Here is a 23652-nt window from a genome sequence, read left to right as displayed (position 1 = left end):
TACTTAATTCATTCCGGAGGTCCATTCTTAACCTGAAACTGTTCTTAACCTGAAGCACCACTTTAGCTAATGGGGCCTCCTGCTGCTGCCATGCCGCCGGAGCACGATTTCTGTTCTCATCCTGAAGCAAAGTTCTTAACCTGAAGCACTATTTCTGGGTTAGTGGAGTCTGTAACCTGAAGCGTATGTAACCTGAAGCGTATGTAACCTGAGGTACCACTGTACTGTATTCCGAACTTAACAATGGAAAGCGTAATGCTGGAGGTCAATAAAAGAGGCTGAAAGACTCTCTAAGGCAAATCTAAAAAAAAAAAGGAGTATAAACACAGACAACAGGAAAAAACTGGCCTGCAAGCGCTCCAATTGGAGAACAGCCTTTACCAAAGGTGTCATGGGCTTTGAATACACTCGAACTCAGGACGCAAGGGAGAAATGTGCTAAGAGGAAGGCACACTTGGCAAACCCTCACCATGATCAACTCCTGCCCGGAAACCTATGTCCTCACTGTAGAAAGACATGTGGATCCGGAATTGGCCTCCACAGTCACTTACGGACTCGCTGTTAAGACCGTGTTCATAGAAGACAATCTCACTTGACTACGAGTGATTGCCAAAGAAGAAGATGATGATATTATCTACGCTGATGGGAAGCAGCTTTCCAGAATTCTCATCCAGCCTTTACCTTGAGATGCCAGGGATCAAACTTGGACAAACTGCATGCAAAACAGATGTCCTGCTCGGGAAATATGGCCCTGCCCAAACAAGCGATGGGAGAACATCATCCTGGACCATTGGTCATGCTAGCTGGGCCTGATGGGTGCTGGAGCATCCTGAGGGCACCAGGTTGGGGAAGCCTGTAGTTGGAGCCAGGCTGATCTTCCCTTACTGGCATTCTTGCCTGGATGGCATGTGGTGGCTCAAGTCTCTTTGGCTGACCAGAGAGCCACAGACATGCTTTTTCTCCATGTGACCTTAACCAAGTGAAGTACAGTGGTACCTTGGGTTACATATGCTTCAGGTTACAGACGCTTCAGGTTAAAGACTCTGCTAACCCAGAAATAGTACCTCAGGTTAAGAACTTTGCTTCAGGATGAGAACAGAAATCGTGCTCCGGTGGCACGGAGGCAGCAGAAGGCCCCATTATCTAAAGTGGTGCTTCAGGTGAAGAACAGTTTCAGGTTAAGAACGGACCTCCGGAACGAATTAAGTTCTTAACCCGAGGTACCACTGTATGTGCTTACTCTAGTTATCTCCCACTTGGACTACTGCAATGTGCTCTATGTGGGGCTACCTTTGAAGGTGACACGGAAAATACAACTAATCCAGAATGCGGCAGCTAGACTGGAGACTGGGAGTGGCTGCCGAGACCATATAACACCGGTCCTGAAAGAACTACATTGGCTCCCAGTACGTTTCCGAGCACAATTCAAAGTGTTGGTGCTGACCTTTAAAGCCCTAAATGGCCTCAGTCCAGTATAACTGAAAAAGCGTCTCCACCCCCATCGTTCTGCCGAGACACTAAGGTCCAGCACCAAGGGCCTTCTGGCAGTTCCCTCCTTGCGAGAAGTGAGATTACAGGGAACCAGCCCCACTCACCTCACAGAGTGTTTGTTGTGGGGGAGGAAGGGAAAGGAGAATGTTAGCCGCTTTGAGACTCCTTAAAGGGAGTGAAAGGCGGGATATCAAATCCAAACTCTTCTTCTTCAGAGGGCCTTCTCGGTAGTGGTGCCCTCCCTGTGGAACGCGCTCCCATCAGTTGTCAAGGAGATAAACAACTATCTGACTTTTAGAAGGCATCTGAAGGCAGCCCTGTATAGGGAAGTTTTTAATGTTTGATGTTTTATTGTGTTTTTAATATCCCGTTGGAAGCCACTCAGATTGGCTGGGGAAACCCAGCCAGATGGTGAGGTATAAATAAATGATGATGATGATAATGAAGTAAACAATGCCCAAAGAAGGCGATATTTTTAAGAGGGTGAAACAAAACTTTCTCTCACCTCCTCGTCTTCAGCCAGGCTGGCCATACACCGATTCAGCTGCTCTGTGACCAAGGATCCGTTGTTCCCTTCTGACAGTTTTGCAACAATCTAAGGGAAAAGAGGGAATCAGTCCTGCACATACTATAGCCACATTCACACGCACTACAATACCACTTTAAACAGCCATGAGAAGAATTAGGGTAGTGTCAGGGAACTGACATCAGAGGCACGGGAGAAGGAGAGGGTCTCTGATTCTGCAGGAGAAGGTCCCAGCGCTAGGGGGAGACTCAGCTGGGAAGAAGGGGAAGAGAATGAGTGTAACACCAGGGATCCAGGAGAGCAACGGGACAGGGAGGTGCAGGGGCTCCAGGACTCTTCGTTGGAAGTTAGTGAGGAGAGCCCAAGCACCCCGCTGCCCATGCCCACCCTGCGCAGGAGACTCCCGCGCCGTGAGAGGCGGAGACGATTGGGCGTCAAACAGCTCTTCTGTTGGCAGCGCTTTAAGAAACGCCCACAGTCAGATTCTACGAGTGACTAAGGGCAGCCACGCTGAGATGGGCTGTGCAGTCCGGAGGGTTTAACCAGGCAATCCAATGCTCAAACGGGGCAGGATTACGCACGAGTAACTCCCAACCACTACAGGTAGCTGTAGTTTGTTCTGAGTGCACGGACTTGCTATAAAAAAACAACAACCTGTTCCCTTCACAGAACTACAATTCCCAGAGTTCCCTGGGAAGAGGAATTGTAGCTCTGGGAGGGGAACATCTTGGGACATTTCTGCTTCTTTGAAGTCAAGGGTCATTATCTCTTCCTCTCTCCCCCTCCATCATCTAGGGTTGCCAGGTTCCTAGACGCTTCGTTGGCCATTTTAAGACGGCAGGGCAAGAGGCACAGCTGGGGCCGCTGTCCAATGGCTGGCTGAAAGCAAGAAAACGACCTATACAGTGGTACCCCGGGTTACATACGCTTCAGGTTACAGACTCCGCTAACCCAGAAATAGCACCTCGGGTTAAGAACTTTGCTTCAGGATGAGAACAGAAATTGTGCTCCGGCGGAGCAGCGGCAGTGGGAGGTCCCATTAGCTAAAGTGGTGCTTAGGGTTAAGAACAGTTTCAGGTTATGTACGGACCTCCGGAACGAATTAAGTACTTAACCCGAGGTACCACTGTATATGGTATTGTGATAGGAATTTTAGGTCTTGATATATGGTAATGTTCATAGGTGTACCAACCAAGCACTTACATAGATCAGCACAGGAAGACCAACCTGAAACCATTTTGATTCCCAAAGTGACCAAATGTTCTCACTGCAAGGAGGGAGGCGGGTGGGCAGGTCAGGGAGCCTTCCTATTGTCTCACGAATTGAGTAATCAGCATTTTAATGGGTTAAGAACAGTTTCAGGTTAAGAACGGACCTCCGGAATGAATTAAGTAAGTAACCAGAGGTACCACTGTACAGTGGATGCTAGGGTTGCGAACGTGATCCGTGCGGGAGGCACGTTCGCAACCTTCAGCGTTTGCAACCCGCAGCACGAGTCTGCGCACGCGTGGGTCACGATTCGGTGCTTCTGCGCAAAGCACGATTTAGTGCTTCTGTGCATGTGCAAGTGGCGAAACCCGGAAATAACCCGTTCCGGTACTTCTGGGCTCGGTGCGGTGCGCAACCCAAAAACACGCAACCTGAAGCGTCTATAACCCGAGGTATATCTGTATATTTGATGAGACTAACCACCTAAGAACACAAGAGTACCAACAGATCAAATCAAAGGCCTATCTCAAGGGTAGTCAATGCAAGAGACTACAATGCCCATCATCCTTGATGGTGCTGGCTGAGGCTGATGGGAGTTGGGAGCCCAACATCTGGCAAGCTCCCTACTGGTTAGCCTTGGTCAATCTATTCCAGGATCCTGTTTCCCAAAGTGGCCAAACCAATGCCTATGGGAAGCCCAGAAGCGGAACACCAGTGTCACAGGGATCTCCTACTATTTCACAACAATATCTGATATCCAGAGGCTTATTGCCACTATTCCCGGAGCATACAGCATATACAGTAGACACTGCAACTATTAGCCCTTCTCGACCATTTCTTCCATGGTTTCCCCGCCACAATTCCTTTTCATTAAGTGGGGTTTTCAGTTTTGGGGGGAACTTTTCAGTTTTGAGAAAACGCAAGTAAGAGGTGACATGATAGAACTTTATAAAATTATGCCCGGCATGGAGAAAGTACAGTGGTACCTCTGGTTACGTATTTAATTCGTTCCGGAGGTCCGTTCGTAACCTGAAACTGTTCTTAACCTGAAGCACCACTTTAGCTAATGGGGCCTCCTGCTGCCACTGCGCAATTTCTGTTCTCATCTTGAAGCAAAGTTCTTAACCCGAGGTACTATTTCTGGGTTAGCGGAGTCTGTAACCTGAAGCGTATGTAACCTGAAGCGTATGTAACCCGAGGTACCACTGTATACAGAAGAAAAGTATTTCTCCTTCTCTTAAACTAGGAACTCGGGAGACATCCAATGCACCTGAATGCTGGAAGTTTCAGGACAGATAAAACAAAGGACTTTTTCACACAGCGTATAGATAAACTGTGGAACTCCCTCCCACTGGAAGCAGCGACAGACACCAAGAAGGATTGCTTTTAAAAGGACTGGGAGAATTCCTGGAGGAGAGGACTATCAGTGGCTACTAGGTTCTGGGCAAGATAAAGAGACTAAAATAATCATAATAATCATAATCCGAGTTGCTGGAAACCATGGGATGAGAGAGGGCGCTTGTCCTTCTGGACTAAATAGGCCATTGGCCTGATCCAGCCAGCTCTTCTGGTGTTTCTTTTAAAGCTGTTCAACGTGGAGTCCATCCCAACTTCTCATGACAGGGGGTTCCGCAATTCATCCACGGGTTGTGCTGCCAATGAATTTGATTTGCGCATGAACACACCTTCTCAAGTCGATGGAAAGCGCTGGAGCCCACCGTCTCCATTTGACAAGCGAGCACGCAGCGGAGCAGAGGCAGAAAATCCTCACGGCTCAGTTCCCCCAGTCCTTTGCTCGCTTGCACCAACTGCTGAAAAGCCTCCTCCAGGTTTTTCTCTCGACATCTCTTCACAGAACCTCTGAAAAATATCAAAGACCAGCATGATTAGCAGCTGTGTGTGTGTGTGTCCGCAAGCTTTATAAATGGCATGCATTTTACACAAGTGCGCTTTGCGTGATGTGTTCTTATGATGACACATTTTCTACCTGTGTTTTTATGCTTTTAAATATGTTGCAAGTCAGTTGGGGACCTTTTCGTTTAACAAGCAACTAAAAAGTTCAAATCAATAATCATCATCATGATTGCTGGTCGTTCTCCGATTTGGCAAGGCTCACTGAACAACCACAAGCTAAACTTCCAGTGTCGTCAACCCAGTCTTGTGGAACTCCCTGCCAATTGATTCAGCAAGCACCTCCTGCTCTCAGATGCCTGCTCAAAACTGCAGGCAACTAAAGAATACATATTTCCATAGCAGTTAACCAATTTCCAATTTATTTACCGGTATTTTTATTCTATGGCTTTACGTATAGACCGTTGCAAGCCGCTCTGATATGTTTCTCATCAGCAGTGGTAAATCAATACATAAACAATAGTTCATTGCTGATTTTATAACTCTTGTATGGTTTTTATTGTATGGGTTTGCATACAACTGCTGCTAACCACTCTGATACGTATATGCAACTATCAGCATAAATAATGATAAAAAGCTCATTTCTAGTTTTAAAACTCTTACACGGTTTGATGACATGATGTTTTTAAAATATATTTTTATTAAAGATTTCTTGGTTTACAAAATCACGTGCACTGTCTCTTTTTTTAAGTTGCGTTTTCTACAGATCAGTTTCATTCATTGTGAGACATTAGTGTTACACAATGACATATCCCCTGCAAAAGGTCAATAGATAACATTTTTAATATGCTTGTTCCTTGTAAAGTACAGTATACAGTTTAGGCGTCCCCTCCCTTTATTTTCCTTTCTACACGGGTTCTGTTTCTTTTTTTCTTCTCTTTTATTTACGTCTCACCATGTTTAGTGCACATGCAATTATGTACAGTACTTTTTGACCTTTCAGTAAAGATGTTTATAATAAAATAAAATAAAATAAATATATTTTTAATATGCTTGTTGTTGTTGTTACTGCACGTGCACACAAACACACAGGGCCAGATTTAGGTTTGATGAGGCCCTAAGCTACTGAAGGTAATGGGGCCCAGCTGTCCTTTGCCAACAACAAATTGGTGCTGTTTTTTGTGTTGAATATATGCTATATGGTAATTTATGCACCTAATAGGTATCTAAAGCCATTTGCACATAACAAAATATGTATTTCATCAAAGTAATTGTTGAACTGAAATACAATTAAGAAGTACATTAATAGTGAAATAATTATTAAGATCTAAGTTAAAATGATTTTTAAGTCCACAACAAGTTTAATCATGCAAATACATTGGCATTTGGCAATAACAAAAGTTCCTTTACAAACACAATTTACAAAGACTCATAATCTAGTCTCTAGAAACTTGCCATAACCTACACTGTTGTATGTAGGTTTTATTTTATTTGTTTTTTATCTTAATTTTGGAAATGTACATCCAGGTGTGTTTTTTTCCTTTACGTTTTTTTGGGGGGGGGCAAGAGTGTGGGGCCCTAAGCTATAGCTTATACGTAAAGCTTATACGTCACACACAACCTACACTGTTGTGATGTAGGTATGATGTTTGTGGGCAGTGGTCTTGGGTTATACCCCTTCTGTGATGTATGTATGATGTATGGAGGGGTGGTCTTGAGCTCCAGGGCAGGGAATTTAAAATGTCTATACAATGTCTATACAAGGGCAGGCACATCTTTGTTCTGGGTCCTCCCCCGTCCTCTGTCCTCCGTCCTCCTGCGTGTGAGGGGAGCACCCTGTTGCACACTGTTAATAAAGATCAGGCTTACTAGCCACTTTGCTTCTCAATATTCTCTGGTTAAAAAGGTAAAGGGACCCCTGACCATTAGGTCCAGTCGTGGCCGACTCTGGGGTTGCGGCGCTCATCTCGCTTTATTGGCTGAGGGAGCCGGCGTACAGCTTCCGGGTCATGTGGCCAGCATGACTAAGCCGCTTCTGGCGAACCAGAGCAGCGCACGGAAACGCCGTTTACCTTCCCGCCGGAGCGGTACCTATTTATCTACTTGCACTTTGACGTGCTTTCAAACTGCTAGGTTGGCAGGAGCAGGGACCAAACAACGGGAGCTCACGCCGTCACAGGGATTCGAACTGCCAACCTTCTGATCGGCAAGTCCTAGGCTCTGTGATTTAACCCACAGCGCTACCTGCGTCGCATTCTCTGGTTGGCCTCTGTTATTTTCACCTACCGATAGGGAACGCACTTAAGGACTCTATATGGGCTCTTGGATACCCCATAGGGGAGGAAGGGCAGGTTTTGTTCACAACACTGTGTACGTAGGTTTTATTTTATTTTATCTTAAATTTTGAAAATGTACATCCAGGTGTTTTTTTCCCTTTACATTTTTTTGGGGGGGGGGGGCTAGAGAGTGGGGACGGAAGCTATAGCTTGTTTAGATTATGCGTAAAGCTTATATGCATAATTGTCAACTTTCCCCTTTTTTAAAGGGAAATTCCCTTATTCCGAATAGGATTCCTCGCAAGAAAAGGGAAAGGTTGACAGCTATCCTTATACGTGACACACACACACACACACACACACACAGAGAGAGAGAGAGAGAGAGAGAGAGAGAGAGAGAGAGAGAGAGAGACATATTCTGCAAAAAGCCACGTGCATCCTTACTTACCCTGCAAACTGCTTGAGTTTCTCCAGGACCAACAGCAAATCCTGGCAGGTGCTCCTGGCGCCTTCCTCCTGCCCCAGAGCCTTATAATGCCTCAAGCAGCTCTCCAGCTCCTGCTCTGCGCTCATGGTCCTCGAGGGACCGGGAAAAGCCTAGGCTGATCTCAGGAACCCCCTTGGCACATCTGCAAAAACTCCAGCATGCAGCAAGCAGGAAGAGGTTTCTGCCATAGAGCGCGCAGCACAGAGCGGAGCCACTTCGGGGGCTCTCCAGCGCCATCTAGCGCTCGCACGACAGCTCTGCTCCTGGCCGCTCTTCCTACCGTTGGAAGGTGCCTTGCCGTCAGACGAATGGTCCACCTAGTTCAGTGTTGCCTGCACGGGCTGGCAGCAGCAGAAGCTACAGCCGCTCCCCAGAGTTTCAGGCGGAGAATAATATATTGGTGAGACCGAGGACCAGACTTGGGATCCTTCTGCATGCAAAGCAGAATTTCCACCCTTCTCAAGTTTCAAAGTAAGCCTTTCCTTTATTATGGACGGAGGTGGCACTGTGGGCAGGGAAGCTCAGGCCTGAGGGCCACATTTGGCCCTCCAAGTATTTATATCTGGCCCTTGGAACTTTCCCCAGACACATCCGCCCTCCGCAGGCCACATCTCTCCCAAGCTCTGCTTTCCACCTAATAATAATAATAATAATAATTTACAGTATTATTTGTACCCCGCCCATCTGGCTGGGTTTCCCCAGCCACTCTGGGCGGCTTCCACAAAAACCAAAAATACACTAAGATGTCACATATGAAAACCTTCCCTGAACAGGGCTGCCTTCAGATGTCTTCTAAAAGTCAGATAGTTGTTTATTTCCTTGACATCTGATGGGAGGGCGTTCCACAGGGCAGGCGCCAGTACTGAGAAGGCCCTCTGCCTAGTTCCCTGGCAGAGTTTTGCCTGGCTGGGATTGTATACATGAATTCTGGGGTGTGGGTGGCGCTGTGGTCTGAACCACTTGGGCTTGCCGATCAGAAAGTCGCCGGTTCGAATCCCCACAACGGAGTGAGCTCCTGTTGCTCCATCTCAGCTCCTGCCAACCTAGTATCTCTGGAGCACGTCAGTGCAAATAGATAAATAGGTACCACTGCGGCAGGAAGGTAAACAGCGTTTCTGTGCGCTCTGGTTTCCATCACAGTGTCCTGTTGCGCCAGAAGTGGTTTAGTCACGCTGGCCACGTGGACAAACGCGGGCTCCCTTGGCCTGAAAGCAAGATGAGCGCTGCACCCCATAGTCGCCTTTGATGGGACTGAACTGTCCAGGGGTCCTTTACCTTTACCATTTTACCTTTCCATTATTATTGTCGTTGGTTTGTAAGTGCTGTCATTTCTTTTGAACTTCCATACAAAGCCCAAAGCATGCAATATATTGCGTGAAAATACAGTGGTACCTCAGGTTACATACACTTCAGGTTACATACGCTTCAGGCTACAGACTCCGTTAACCCAGAAATAGTACCTCGGGTTGAGAACTTTGCTTCAGGATGAGAACAGAAATCGCATGGTGGAGGCGGCGGCGCAGCGGCCGCGGGAGGCCCCATTAGCTAAAGTGGTGCTTCAGGTTAAGAACAGTTTCAGGTTAAGAACGGACCTCTGGAACGAATTAAGTACTTAATCTGACGTACCACTGTATTATATTTTGGCTTAATTAGTCAAGTCTTATTATTTTATTCATTGTGCTTTCTCCAAGGAGATTGAGGTAGCGCACCACGGTTTTCCCCCTCCTTGTTTAATCCTCAGAACAACCCTGTGAGGTAGTTTAGTCTGAGAGGCAGTGACTTGCCTAAGGCCAGTCAGCAAGTTTCATGGCCAAGTGGAGATTTGAACCCTGGTCTCCCAGGTCCTTGTCTGACAGTGTAACCGCTGCACCTCTTAGGCTTTCTTATTAATAGGAGTTATCCTATAATATCCTGCCATAGAAGTCCATGTGTAGATGGAGGATCACATTCCTTCTGTGTAACATAAATGATAAAACTGAATCATGCTGTCAGGGAACTGCCTTTTAGTTGTTGCTAAAGCTTTCCCATCTTTCATTTGCAGAGATAATTTTTCCGTTAAAGTAATGGACCATATTTGCTGATACCATTCATTCATTAGATTGCCCTCTTAAGTTTTCCCTATCATTTGGCTATTGTTATAAAAGGTAAAGGGACCTTTGACCATTAGGTCCAGTCGTGACCGACTCTGGGGTTGCGGTGCTCATCTCGCTTTATTGGCTGAGGGAGCCGGTGTACAGCTTCCAGGTCATGTGGCCAGCATGACTAAGCCGCTTCTGGCGAACCAGAGCAGCACACAGAAATGCCGTTTACCTTCCTGCTGGAGCGGTACCTATTTATCTACTTGCATTTTGACGTGCTTTCGAACTGCTAGGTTGGCAGGAGCAGGGACCGAGCAACGGGAGCTCACCCCATCGCAGGGATTTGAACCGCCAACCTTCTGATCGGCAAGTCCTAGGCTCTGTGGTTTAACCCACAGTGCCACCCACGTCCCAATGATGATGATGATGATGATGATGATGATGATAATAATAATAATAATAATAATAATAATGCTTTATTATTTATACCCCGCCCATCTGGCTGGATTTTACCAGCCGCTCTGGGTGGCTCCCAACAGAATATTAAAAACACGATAAAACATCAAAAATTAAAAACTTCCCTAAACATGGGTGCATTCAGATGTCTTCTAAAAGTCAGGATTCCTTCTTGCACCTCTTCTACGCATGGATGCCGTACCCGCCAACATTTCTCTGAGGGAAATAGGGACATCCTATTCAATAATAATAATAATAATAATAGCCTGTCCACCTAAGTGGCTTTCTGCAGCCACTCTGTGTGGCCCCTGGAAAGTTATCTAAAAGGGAGTGTGGCCCTCAGGCTGGAAAATGTCCCCCAACCCTGGGTTAGGTGAATGCTCTTCAAATTATTCTGTAAGGGTCGAGGCTCTGCTTTATTCTGAATTGACTCCTCTGGAGAAAACACACATACACGGGTCTTTTTCATTTCCTCAGGCTCAGAGGACCCTGTTGCTGAAGAATGGAATTTTTTTTTGGGGGGGGGGGGGAGGCAACTTGAGCTTCATCACAGGAAGGATTTTCCAACCCTGTGAATTCACTTTTGACAAACGAACAGCTAAAGCAGATTAACTTTTTTTTTATGTTTGCTAATCCTTATAATGGTTTTAGAATCTCTTTTCCCCAATACGAAAACGATAAAAGGCCCCTCTTTTCTATTCTCTTTATCCATATCTCTACATTGTCTCCGGCTTGTCTGCATTTCTCCTTCTCTCCCCCCCCCCTCCTTGTTTTATTTCCCCCTCTCTTTCTCTTTTTTTTCTAATATGGAATAACCCGGGAGATCTTATCTCGGTAAACACAACATCAATATAAATCCCCTCTTACTTATTTGCCCTTTTCCAGGGACCAGGGGTTGCATAGACGCGCCTGGCGATTGGGTTTTGATTACCGGCTGCTATCAAAAGTCCTCTTTGTGAAATCTGGGTCTTAAATCCCATAATTCTTTGATAAAAGAAGCATTACCAGTCTATTTTGCCCAAAGTGAAAGGTATGGGGAGAATGAAAGAAAGCAATCAGCAGAAGGACTAATAGGCTAAGTGTATAGGACCCTGTACGGTTACGGAGGTGGGGAGGGCAAACTAGTGATTGGGGGCGTGCGTGCGGGAGAAAATCTTTGTTGCAGGTGATGTGCGTATGCGCAGGCGTGCAGAGGGGGGAATCAATCTGCCTCAGGTTGTATGACTGCGGCTGCTACAACCCCCGCCAACTGGGCCGGCTCCCCCCCCCCATTCCCCCCTTCATACTTGTAGGGTGATAAGGCTGCTTTTCTTTTAATTTTTTTTAACACAAATATTTTATTATTAAAATAATTCAACATTAATACGTACATATTACAAACATACAAACATACATTTCATACAACCCTTAAATATATTCAAACATACCTACATTCAGTCCCACAGATAATTCCTTTTCCCATCACCATTCACCACTCCTCACCCCACCCTTGTGTTCAACTTCCAATCTCCTCAATTGCAATTTCTTTCCACTTCTATTACTTTCTTTCACACACTTTTAAACCAATTTTCTACTTCTTTTTCTGTTACACATTGTTATCCGTCTTATTTAGTATTTCAGTATTTATAACGGAACTTGTTTATTCTAATAGGAGTTCTGATTTTTCAATATGCTTTTGCAAGTATCCTCTAAACACCTTCCAATCCCTGTCTATCTTCTCTTTTGAGAGCCTTCCGCTTTCTCCCATTGTTTTGGATATATTGTAATACTCCAATAATTTGGCAAGCCACTCTGTTTTTGTCCGTATAATACCACTTTTCCATTTTTTCACAATCAATAGCCTTGCGGCTACTGATACGTATAAATATAATGTCTTGTCTTCTTCCTTTAGACTTCCTGGTACTATTCCCAATAGAAAACCTTCTGATGTTTTCCTAAATGAATGTCTGAACATTTTTTTCATTTAATTATATGTTGTTTCCCAAAATTGTTTGATGTTTAAACAATTCCACCATATATGATAAGGCTGCTTTTCAACAAAGTATCCTTTCTCCCTCTCCATCCCTATTTATTCAATTCATCGCGGTCTCTCCAGAATGGCGTTTCTTGCAGGCATATTCTGAGGCCCAACGAAGAACTTCAGAAGAGGCTGCTGGATCGGGCCAGTGTTTTCACGGTGGCCAGCCGGATGCCTGTGGGAAACCCGCTGAAGGATTGGGTTTCTGTGCAGTCAGTTTGAAACGGGACCCCAAACCCCCCTTTTCTTCTTTCACCGAGAGAGCATTTCTAAAATGCATTAACTTAAGCTGTTGAGCAAATGCATAGCAAGAACACAGCTGTATAAACAAAGCTCTCTCCTTTATCAGTCACGGCAATGGATGACCTTGGCTGTTCCAGTGGAGTAGGGATGACATGTCTGAGTCTTATCTTACCACACTCTGACGCACAGACCTAGTCCGGGAACAGCGCCAGAGTGTGTTCTTGGAGTTGCTGACCTCTTGCTCCAAGATAAGAGTATAGGAACAGGAATACCTTTTTATGGTCGGAAGTACAGGAAGGAAAACCCTTTTATGGTTAAGAGTACCGGAGCAGGAACATCTGTGATGTCAACCTGCGTGTACAAGCTGACGTGGCTGGATTCCTAGGGAAGGGGGAGAGGGTGCCTGGAGGATATATATACTGCATGAAATTTCTCATTTCTTTGGACTTGCTGTGGACACACCACGCAGGTGCCTTTCTGCTGTTCTGGAGAGCAGAAATAAAGAACTCTTTCTCTGAACCAACCCTCGGTGTCATTTGACTTCCTTCCTCCCGTCCGGGAGCAACGCAGAGCCCACCAATCAGTGAAGTCTAATAAGGCTACACCGCAAGCAGGACCCAAGCACTCTTCCCTTTTGTAGCTCCCAGGAACTGCCCCCCTCCGGAAGCATTACTGTGTTCGACCATGGAGGCAGAGCACAGCCATGGTGGCTAATAACCATCCATAGCCTTTGCCTCCATGAATTCTCCCCATCCTTTTTTAAGGCCCTCCCATCAGATGTCAAGGAGATAAATGGCAAACCAGTTGGACTCCAGCTCCTGTCAGCCTGACCTTGATGATCAATGGCCAGGGATTATGGGAGTTGTAGTCTAGCAATACCTGGAGAGCTGTAGTCCCTCCACACTGGTTAATTGTTGAATACAGTGGTACCTCGGGTTAAGAACTTAATTCGTTCCGGAGGTCCGTTCTTAACCTGAAACTGTTCTTAACCTGAAGCACCACTTTAGCTAATGGGGCCTCCCGCTGCTGCTGCTGCTGTGTTGCGGGAGCATGATTTTTGTTCTCATCCTGAAGCAAAGTTCTTAACCCGAGGTAATAATAATAATAATAATAATTTATTATTTATACCCCGCCCATCTGGCTGGGCTTCCCCAGCCACTCTGGGCGGCTTCCAAAAGAATATTAAAATACTGTGATACATCAAACATTAAAAGCTTCCCTAAACAGGGCTGCCTTCAGATGTTTTCTAAAAGCCTGGTAGTTGTTGTTCTCTTTGACATCTGGTGGGAGGGTGTTCCACAGGGTAATATTTCTGGGTTAGCGGAGTCTGTAACCTGAAGCTTATGTAACCCAAGGTACCACTGTATCCAGCTTTTCTGGTAGCCTTTAGGCAACCCTATCTCATCTCTTGCCCCTTATCCCCACTGTCCTGTTCTGGTCCCACAGAGAAAGCAGCAAGGATGGGTGGGCAAGACTGGATAGACGTTTCAGGACCACGGACAGCTCCAAAACAAACAAGTTGCTCTGGCAGAGGTGAGGTGCAGACTGAGACCTTTTAATCCAGGGGTCAGCAAAATTTTCAGCAGGGGGCTGGTCCACTCTCCCTCAGACCTTGTGGGGGGGCGTACTATTTTTTGGGGGGGGGAGATGAACGAATTCCTATGCATTCCTATGCATTTTAAATAAAAGGACCCATTCTACTCATGTAAAAGCATGCTGATTCCTGAACCATCTGTGGGCCAGATTTAGAAGGCGATTGGGCCGGATCCGGCCCCTGGTCCTTAGTCTGCATACCCATGTTTTAAGCCTCTGTTTCCAACTACCTCTTTTAGGACTTCAAAGCCTTAAAGGGCCAGCTTTCTGGCCTGAAGATGGGCACTTCTCCATCCCATAACCCAGGGCCAGGCCAACATGTTTTGCAGCTTTGCCACTCTTCCCTGCCACCATCTCTTTCCTCCTTGTGTGCTGCCTGCTGCCACCTCTCTCCTCTGTGTCTGGCTCCATCGCGGCCTCCTCCACCTCACCTGTCACAGAAGGCCACTTCCTTCACACACCCCCATTGCTACCCATCACTAGCCAGATGCAGGAATGGGGGTGGCAGCAGTGGGCAGATGTAGAGGAGGTGGCCAGTGGGCATGGAGGAGACCAGATTTGCCACCTGAGGTGACTACCTTACCTCATTTCATGGGAGGTGCTTGGTTCCTCAAGGGAAGGTGACCGAGAGGGTCTGGGCTCTGATCACAGAAGCCCTCCAGTGGTCCTGAAGGTTCTGCTGGTCCTCATACCCAACAGCCTCGGTGCATAGCTGTCAACTTTTCCCTTTTCTTTTGAGGAATCCTATTCTGAATAAGGGAATTTCCCTTTAAAAAAGGGAAACGTTGACAGCTATGCCTCAGTGGTCTGCTGATCTCCATCTGTCAGCTCAGAGCCCTACACGACCCTCATGATTATCAACGATTGCTCCCCATTCATTCATTCATTTAGGACACAAAAATAGTTCAAAGGGAATGTTTGTTGTCTGGGGGCATAGTTTCCAACAATTGCCATGGTTGAATTGTTTACTCCCCCAGTTTTGTATTTATTCCCCCTGCAGCAGACATCTCTGGGTAAGGCATAATAAAAAGAGCTTGTCAAACACTAAAAAAGACATGAAGATGTATGCACATGGCAGCCAACATGCCACCATTTGTTGATTATTTCAATTTTTCCAATATATATCCCACCCTTCCTCCCAGTGGGAGCCCAGTGTGACAAACCCACAAACAGATTTTTTTTTAAAACGTCTTAAAAGCGATTCTGGGACTAAGCATAGCTCTACATTTCGCATGATGTTAAGATGATGATGGTGATGATGATAATAACAATAATAATAATAATGTATTATTTATACCCTGCCCATCTGGCTGGGTTTCCCCAGTCACTCTGGGCGGCTCCCAATAGAATATTAAAAGCACAATAAAACATCAAACATGAAAGACTTCCCTAAACAGGGCTGGCTTCAGATGTCTTCTAAAAGTCAGATAGTTGTTTATTTCCTTGACATCTGGTGGGAGGGCGTTCCACAGGGCGGGCGCTACTACCAAGAAGGCCCTCTGCCTGGTTCCCTGTAGCTTTGCTTCTCACAATGAGGAAACCACCAGAATGCAAAGTACCTATTTTAAAAGTCCCAGGTATCCTGAGGATGTCAGGAAAAGTTGTGACGTTTTGATACTGTCCCCCAAACCACAGATGGTCCCGGCTAGATGCAAGGACTGTTCAAATCTATCCGGGACTGCCTGGATATTTATGTATTAAAAAGACAACCTGTATCATTTTGGGAAAACGTCCTACAACTTGACAACTTTTCTAGTTCTCGGGATGGGGAAATAAACTGGCTTTCGGGAAAAGACCTTGGCTTGCAAAGTGTTTTGGCTGCTGGTGCCGATTTTCTATCGTCAAGCTAAACTCTCCCTCTGTCCTGCCATTCGCTTCCAATCCCGCTCCATATTGTGCGATATGACAGTTCCCTTTTGATGGGAAAGCTTTCATTTGGCCAAAGAAAAGGATAATTTGCTTTTCTCTCTCTCTTTTTAAAAAAGGACTTAATCCTTCTGGGCCATTTCTGGGCCTGAGAAAAAAGCTTTTCTCTCCCCCCGACTTGAACGGGAGGATTCCGACACAATGGACCTCATAACCACCTCAAATCTACACTTGAGATAGAGAAATCAGATTTCTTTCCAGAGTCATTTCTGTAGGATTAGCTAAATCTTAGATCCACACTAACCCTTCACAAAGCTGTCAAGATTAGTTAGAATTTATTTTATTCCAGCAGGGGGTTTATGGCTTCCTTTCCAAGAAGGATTATATAGATATATACATATATATTTAGGGTGCCGTCGGTTATCAAGCAAGCTCGCTTAGGTGGGCAGACAGGGGGCTGGTTCTGGGATATATATGCATGTGATCTTGTTTGTCTGTGAGCATATATAATAAAAAATGGCCCAGGAGGTTGGATAGGAAGCTGAGCTCCCCCCAAACACACACACACACACCCTCCAAGAAGCCAAAACGTTAGTTCTGCCCCATATTTCCCCTTTGTCGTCGTTTTGAAAACCAGTTTCCCCGTTCCATTCCTGAAAAGTCAAGTCTGTCTCTTGCAGGACGCCGTGGCTGAGGTCCCTTGAGCAGGATGGCTGCCGAAGCTCCTTCAGGCGTAGTAGACCTTGGGAAGAGGACCCTCAAGAAACCGTGCTCCTTCACCATCGAGAACATCCTCTCCGGCTCGGCCGAGCGAAGACCCCCTGTCCTCCTCCCGTTCTGCTTCCGAGGGATCTTGGACTGTGAGCCCAAGGGGCTGCGCTCCCTGGGGGGCATGGCTGCTGGCCCCCTGCAGCAGGAGGAGGACGAGGTGGAAGAGGCAGAGGTGGAGGCTGCGCCTTGCGGCTGCTGCTGCTGTGTTCACAGCGGTCCCTACTCCTGGCAGGAGGCTGCAAACTGGCTCAGTGAGTATCCCTGTTTGCTTGTGATCAAAGCCTGAGGCTGGCTGCTGCTGGGAGCTGTCAGCCAAACTTTGGTCTTTGTTGAGATGTATTTGCCCTACTCTGTGTAGTATAAAGGGAAGAGGGAGAGAAGTTTGGGAGAGGGTCACAGGGTCAGCTAAGGGTGCGGGAGAAATTCCATTCAGTTTGCGTTTGAATTCGCACCTCTCCAATGTGCAGCTTCCGAAACTATACCCAAACAGGAACGCAGCAGCCCTTCAAAATTCAGGAGAACTGCATTGTAAAATGGATAGAAGTGTGTTTGTTTATATAACAGCTCCCGGAGTCCCTGGGAAAGGGGGCTGATCATTAAGCCACACTGGGAATTGTAGCTCTGTAAAGGGGAATCGGGGCCTGCGGATGACTACCAGCACCCTTCACAAATGTCAGCTCCCAGGATTCTTTGGGGGGAGTCATCACCCAAGGGTGCTTCATATGTACAGTGTAGATGGGAACTTTGAGTCATGGATAAAGGGAGAGACAAAGGTAAACTGGCTTATCCATCACACATATGGGGTGTAAATGGCCTGTGCATTTTAGAGCTCTTTGCCAGTCAAGACCCCTCCTCTACTTCAGTTAATGCTCTTTCCTGCAATTCTCAACTTTTCTTTTCCCCTACTTTAAATGTTATCATGGATCCGCTGCAGGCTGACGTACAGGGGATATTGCAATCCGATAAAATCATTCTAACCTTTCCCTCTTCTCTCTGGTAAAACTGACAAGGTTGGAAACCTCTCACAAATAACCGATTTGTCAGCCACACTGGAGAGCAGAGGAAGGCTGGTTGTGAAACCGACAATACTTTATAACCCACCAGGGAGAAGCTGTTTTTTTTTTTTTTTAGAATGGGCAAAAATCAGTCCAAAATTTGTAGAATTTACTGGGAGAGGGGAAAGTTGGGTGGAAAATGCTCTCTCGGTACAGAGTGCCTTTGACTTGTTTGTTGAGCATTCGTCCCAATTTGTTAGCAGGGAGACTAGATGATGTTGCCTGTTTAATAAGCATTCATTCTGATTTGTTTACAGAGATGTTAGATGTTGTGTTGTTATCCCACACTTTCCAGGGCATTTCTCCCTCACTTTCCATATCACAAATACTCTGATCTTTTGGGGAAAGTAGGTTTGTTGTGCAAGACCTCCCAATCAACTATAAATAGGACCCAAACCCTGGAACACATAGAAGGAGAGGTGGGGTGTGAGAACAAAGTTGGGGGGGGGGTTAAGCGTTTATGCTCACAATGTTAAGTAAATAAACCAGAAAATAGCACCTGCAGCTGTAAGTATCATGTTTTTCCTTCTTTTAATAATTTCAATGGAGGGTAAAGGTAAAGTCCAGGTCCAGTCGTGGCCGACTCTGGGGTTGCAGCGCTCATCTCGATTTATTGGCCAAGGGAGCCGGCATACAGCTTCCGGGTCATGTAGCCAGCATGACTAAGCCGCTTCTGGCGAACCAGAGCAGCGCACGGAAACGCCGTTTAACTTCCCACCGGAGCGGTACCTATTTATTTACTTGCACTTTGAAATGCTTTCTGACTGCTAGGTTGGCAGGAGCAGGGACCGAGCAACAGGAGCTCACCCCGTTGCGGGGATTCGAACCGCTGACCTTCTGATCGGCAAGTCCTAGGCTCTGTGGTTTAACCCACAGCGCCACCCGCGTCAACTGACAAAAAAAAATTGCACCAGGTACCACCTGCCCTTGCTACGCCTCTGATAAAAGGCAAACCCGCTGAATCCCAAACTTTCCTTTCAGCAGACGCAAGGTTTCCCTGGCCCATGCGGGTTTTCCATCCCGTCGGCAGGCCGTGCAAGAACCCTCGCGGGAGCCAGAGCGAGCTGCAAGCTTTCCACCAGATTCAGCGCCGGACCCGCCGCCACCGCACCATCTTCACGGACGACCAGCTGCAGGCCCTGGAAGCCCTCTTCCACCAGAACCAGTACCCAGATGTCATTACCAGAGAGCACCTGGCTAACCGCATTCACCTGAAGGAAGAGAGAGTGGAGGTAACTAAAGTGGTAACTTGGTTTAAATTGGGGATAAATTTTTAAGAATGCAAGAACCTTGCTGCATCAGAAAGGAAAAGTCCATCCAGTTTAGCATTCTGTTCCCACGGTGGACAACCAGAAGGCTTTGCGAAGCCCAAATGCTGGGCATGAAAGCAATAAATCTGCCCAGCTGTTGACCCCAGTGACTGGAAATTCATTGTGCCTCTCATTCTGCTGCATCCATCATAATTTATAGCAGAGGTCCCCAATAGGCTAAGTAATGCTGACTCCCTGTTTTTCAAAAGCCAAGCCAAACATTTGAAAATTTTGATACCTCTTTGGTAGTTTTTGTTGCGTGGCAAGTCCCCTCCCCCATGTGAAATGAAGACACTGGACACGTTATTTAAGGTTAATGGGCATAAAAAGGCCACAACTTTATTGATTACAGAATTGAAAGGTATTGGCCTTAGGCATTGGCTCCTATCGACTACCCGGCATGGAGACCGGGAAGGGTTATCCACAAGCCGTGGGAGTCCTGTTGAAGTATGCCAACTAGGATCCCACGGGTGTCACCACTCGGGGGCGTGCCGGAGGCCCTTACCTCCCTAGGTTTCGGACAAGGCAACGCCCCCCGGAGTCCTCTACCAGACTACCCTTTCCTTGGGGGAAGGTGATGGCGCTTCCTCCCCCCCCCATTCATTTGCATAACAATAACCCCTGCCAATGCCTAACCGCCAATACCGCGGAAGTTGTGACGTTTGCTACGAGGTAGGCGAAAAAACCAAAAGGCTAAAAGTGCGCCAAGTTGGAAAAATTCCTACCAGGCCCCTTGCGGCGACCAACCGGAGTCCATAGCAAGGTCATAACTAGCTAAGCCTAAGGGAGGGTGGGATGGGAAAACCGCTCAGCTGGAAAGGGGAAAGAGGGTGGTCCCCGGGCATGCCTGGCCTTAAGTAGGCTAGGCCACGCCTCCCCAGCCCGCCGATTGGCGGGCCGGGTCGAAGACACGCCCGGGGATTCCCTGGATCTCGCGGGGGCAAAAGGCCAGCCCCCGCGTGTGTGGGAGGGGTAGCCCGCAACCCCCTCTCCTCCCGAGCTGGGAAATGGCTTTATGTGAATGGTGCCGCGGATCCCCTGGGTGGGTTTCGCAGACCCCCTGGGGTTTGCGGACCACCAATTGGGAGCCACTGATATATAGCCTTCATGACTGATAGCCATTACTGGCTTCGTTTTGTACATATTTCATATTATTTGGTATATTCTCATGTCATAATAATAATAATAATAATAATATTTATACCCTGCCCATCTGGCTGGGTTTCCCCAGCCACCACAAACAGAATATTAAAAACATGATAAAACAGCAGACATTAAAAACTTCCCTAAACAGGGCTGCCTTTAGATGGTTGTTTATTTCCTTGACTTCTGGTGGGAGGGCATTTTCAACTTGCATTTTGGGGTCAAATAGGGTTGTATCCAGCTACTCTGAGTAATATTGTGTTGCATCCGATGCAAGGCCTGCCCAGAGTAGACCTCACATCCATTAATTTCAATGTGTCTACTCGGGGTAAGGCTAGCCCCAGAGACAGCCCATTGAAATGAATGAACCTAAGCCAGTCATGTCTTTTAATTTCAATGGGTTTACTCTGAGCAGGGCTAACATTGCATACGGCCCTTTGAAATTAATGGGCACAACTAATGTATTTTTAATCTTTCGTTGGAAGCCGCCCAGAGTGGCTGGGGAAATTATTATTATTATTATACAACCCAGGTTCATCAATTTCAGTGGATGGCGGCTAACAGATTGAGGTTGAATCCTGACAAGACAGAAGTACTGTTTTGGGGGGACAGGGGGCGGGCGGGTGTGGGGGATTCCCTGGTCCTGAATGGGGTAACTGTGCCCCTGAAGGACCAAGTGCGCAGCCTGGGAGTCATTTTGGACTCACAGCTGTCCATGGAGGCGCAGGTTAATTCTGTGTCCAGGGCAGCTGTCTACCAGCTCCATCTGGCACGCAGGCTGAGACCCTACCTGCCCGCAGACTGTCTCACCAGAGTGGTGCCGGCTCCCTCACCAGAGGGATGCTCTAGTTATCTCCCGCTTGGACTACTGCAACGCGCTCTACGTGGGGCTACCTTTGAAGGTGACCCAGAAACTACAATTAATCCACAATGCGGCAGCTAGACTGGTGACTGGGAGTGGCCGCCGGGACCACATAACACCAGTTCTGAGAGATCTGCATTGGCTCCCAGTACGTTTCCGAGCACAATTCGAAGTGTTGGTGCTCACCTTTAAAGCCCTAAACGGCCTCAGTCCTGTATACCTGAAGGAGCGCCTCCACCCCCATCGTTCAGCCCGGACACTGAGATCCAGCATCGAGGGCCTTCTGGAGCTTCCCTCATTGCGAGAAGTGAGGTTACAGGGAACCAGACAGAGGGCCTTCTCGGTAGTGGTGGCCACCCTTCAGATGTGAAGGAAATAAGTAGGTATCCTATCTTTAAAAGACATTTGAAGGCAGCCCTGTTCAGGGAAGTTTTTAATATTTAACGCTGTATTGTTTTTAATACTAGATTGGGAGCCACCCAGAGTGGCTGGGGAAACTCAGCCAGATGGGCAGGGTATAAATAATAAATTATTATTATTATTATTATCATCATCATCATCATTATCATCATCATCAGTGAGTCTACTCTGAGCAGTGCTAATATTTGCTATGGCCCATTGAAATTAATGAACCTAGGTTAGTTGTGCCCATTCACTCTAACACTGGATAAAACCCACAGCATCTTTTAAAGAGGAAAATCACGTGTCGGATTGTGGACCAATTTTTCCTCTCTTTGTTGCGGGGGCACTTTTTACGAAACGCACAGGTTTGGTTTAAGAATCGGCGAGCCAAGTGGCGGCATCAAAAGAGAGCTTCGGCTTCGGCGCTCGTCCTTCAAGGCGCCAAGAAGTCTTCTGAGGGAAACTGCTGACGGCTGGGAGTGAAGGCTGGATTTGACAAGTGCTGAAGGTCCCAGTGGCTTCTGAGCATCTCGAAGGAAGAAAGTGAGGAGAAAGGGAACGGCGATGCGAAACGGGGAGGAATCCTCACAATTTATTAAGAGGAGAAAGAAGAGGTGGTATATTTTCATGGGGGGCCGGAATATAATGTGCTCAACCCACTGTAACCAAACATTAATAAAATAAATGATCCCCAAGACATGTTTGATCTTTGAAAGCATAAAGTAAGGGTGTGGCTTAGAGCACCTGGTTTGGATTCGGAAGGCCCAGGTTCAACCCCTGACACCTCCAAGTGTAGGGCTGTCTGAAATCCTGGAGAGCAGCAGCTGCCAGCCAGTGTTGTCAATCTTGAGCTGAATGGGCCAATATCTGACTCCATATAAAACAACCTCTCCTGTTTCTATTTAATTCAGCCCTTTGTTTTGAGCCAAAAGGTTCAAAGCCATGCATCTCCAGGTAGAGTTACAAGGGACCAAACAGCAAACAGCACTGGGCAGCTGTACCGACCCACCATTTTAATTTCCCACAATGCCCCAGGAGTGAGGCTACATTGGGGGCATTGCGGGAAACAAAAAGGGCAGCTCGTTGCAGAAATCTGGTACTGCTAGGGTCCAGTGTCAGAGGAGGGGCCTATGAGAAAGTGCTTGGCCCAGGGTCCCATCTATCTGAATGCCAGGTATCAAACTTGGGGACATTCTGTGTGCAAATTGTGTGCTTTGCCACCAAACCATGACCCCTCCCCACCTTTTAAAGTACAGTGCTACTTCGGTTCTCAAACTTAATCCATTCCAGAAGTCTCTTCCAAAACCAAGGTGTGCTTTCCCATAGAAAGTACAGTGGTACCTCGGGTTATAGACACTTCAGGTTACATACGCTTCAGGTTACAGACTCCGCTAACCCAGAAATAGTGCTTCAGGTTAAGAACTTTGCTTCAGGATGAGAACAGAAATCATACTCCGGCGGCGCAGTGGCAGCAGGAGGCCCCATTAGCTAAAGTGGTGCTTCAGGTTAAGAACAGTTTCAGGTTATGTACGGACCTCCGGAACGAATTAAGTACTTAACCCGAGGTACCACTGTATATGGTATTGTGGTAGGAATTTTAGGTCTTGATATATGGTAATGTTCATAGGTGTACCAACCAAGCACTTACATAGATCAGCACAGGAAGACCAACCTGAAACCATTTTGATTCCCAAACTGACCAAATGTTCTCCCTGCAAGGAGGGAGGGGAGTGGGCGGGTCAGGGAGCCTTCCTATTGTCTCACGAATTGAGTAATCAGCATTTTAATGGGTGACAGACTATCAGGAAAGGCAGTCAGATAACCTGGAAAACAGGAAAAACAACATTCAAATTTCTGTTTTAGACCGACTTTTCTGTGATGTAGGTTTGATGTATCTGGGGGTGGTCTTAGGTTACACCCCTTCTGTGATGTATGTATGATGTTTCTGGGGGTGGTCTTGATCTACAGGGTGGCAATTTCAAAAGTCTTTATAAGGCCTTGCACACTATTTTTCTG

At 46.8% G+C, this 23652-nt stretch overlaps 2 protein-coding genes across 5 annotated transcripts in view; one reads left to right on the top strand and one right to left on the bottom strand.

The window, feature by feature from the left end:
- LOC310695072 (tRNA (32-2'-O)-methyltransferase regulator THADA-like) overlaps positions 1-8031 on the bottom strand; it is a 64526-nt gene extending 56495 nt beyond the window's left edge. The window contains exons 1-3 of one of the 2 annotated variants that reach the window (XM_083478988.1): positions 7802-8031; positions 4912-5086; positions 1997-2086 (exon numbers count right to left, since the gene is read on the bottom strand). In XM_083478988.1, the coding sequence (XP_083335114.1) occupies positions 1997-2086; positions 4912-5086; positions 7802-7926 (390 nt within the window). In that variant the 5' untranslated portion in view covers positions 7927-8031. The remainder of the gene's footprint in view (positions 1-1996; positions 2087-4911; positions 5087-7801) is intronic. The other variant, XM_083478987.1, reaches the window with a different exon arrangement.
- An 88-nt stretch (positions 8032-8119) lies between these two features.
- Positions 8120-22331, top strand: GSC2 (goosecoid homeobox 2). 3 transcript variants are annotated; one of them, XM_083479114.1, is made up of 5 exons: positions 8120-8311; positions 14081-14167; positions 16774-17115; positions 18904-19151; positions 22002-22331. In XM_083479114.1, the coding sequence occupies exons 3-5, from the start codon at positions 16803-16805 to the stop codon at positions 22104-22106; spliced, it is 666 nt and encodes a 221-aa protein (XP_083335240.1). In that variant the 5' UTR covers positions 8120-8311; positions 14081-14167; positions 16774-16802; the 3' UTR covers positions 22107-22331. The 3 variants fall into 3 exon arrangements, with proteins under 3 accessions (XP_083335240.1, XP_083335238.1, XP_083335239.1); XM_083479112.1 differs by having other exon boundaries at positions 8121-8311; positions 18901-19151; XM_083479113.1 differs by lacking the exon at positions 14081-14167 and having other exon boundaries at positions 8121-8311; positions 18901-19151.
- The last annotated feature ends 1321 nt before the right edge of the window (positions 22332-23652 follow it).

Source organism: Podarcis liolepis (assembly GCF_965112155.1).
Source record: "Podarcis liolepis genome assembly, chromosome: 15".
NCBI classification, from domain to species: Eukaryota; Metazoa; Chordata; class Lepidosauria; order Squamata; family Lacertidae; genus Podarcis; species Podarcis liolepis.
This window is presented reverse-complemented; position numbering and strand designations above follow the sequence as displayed.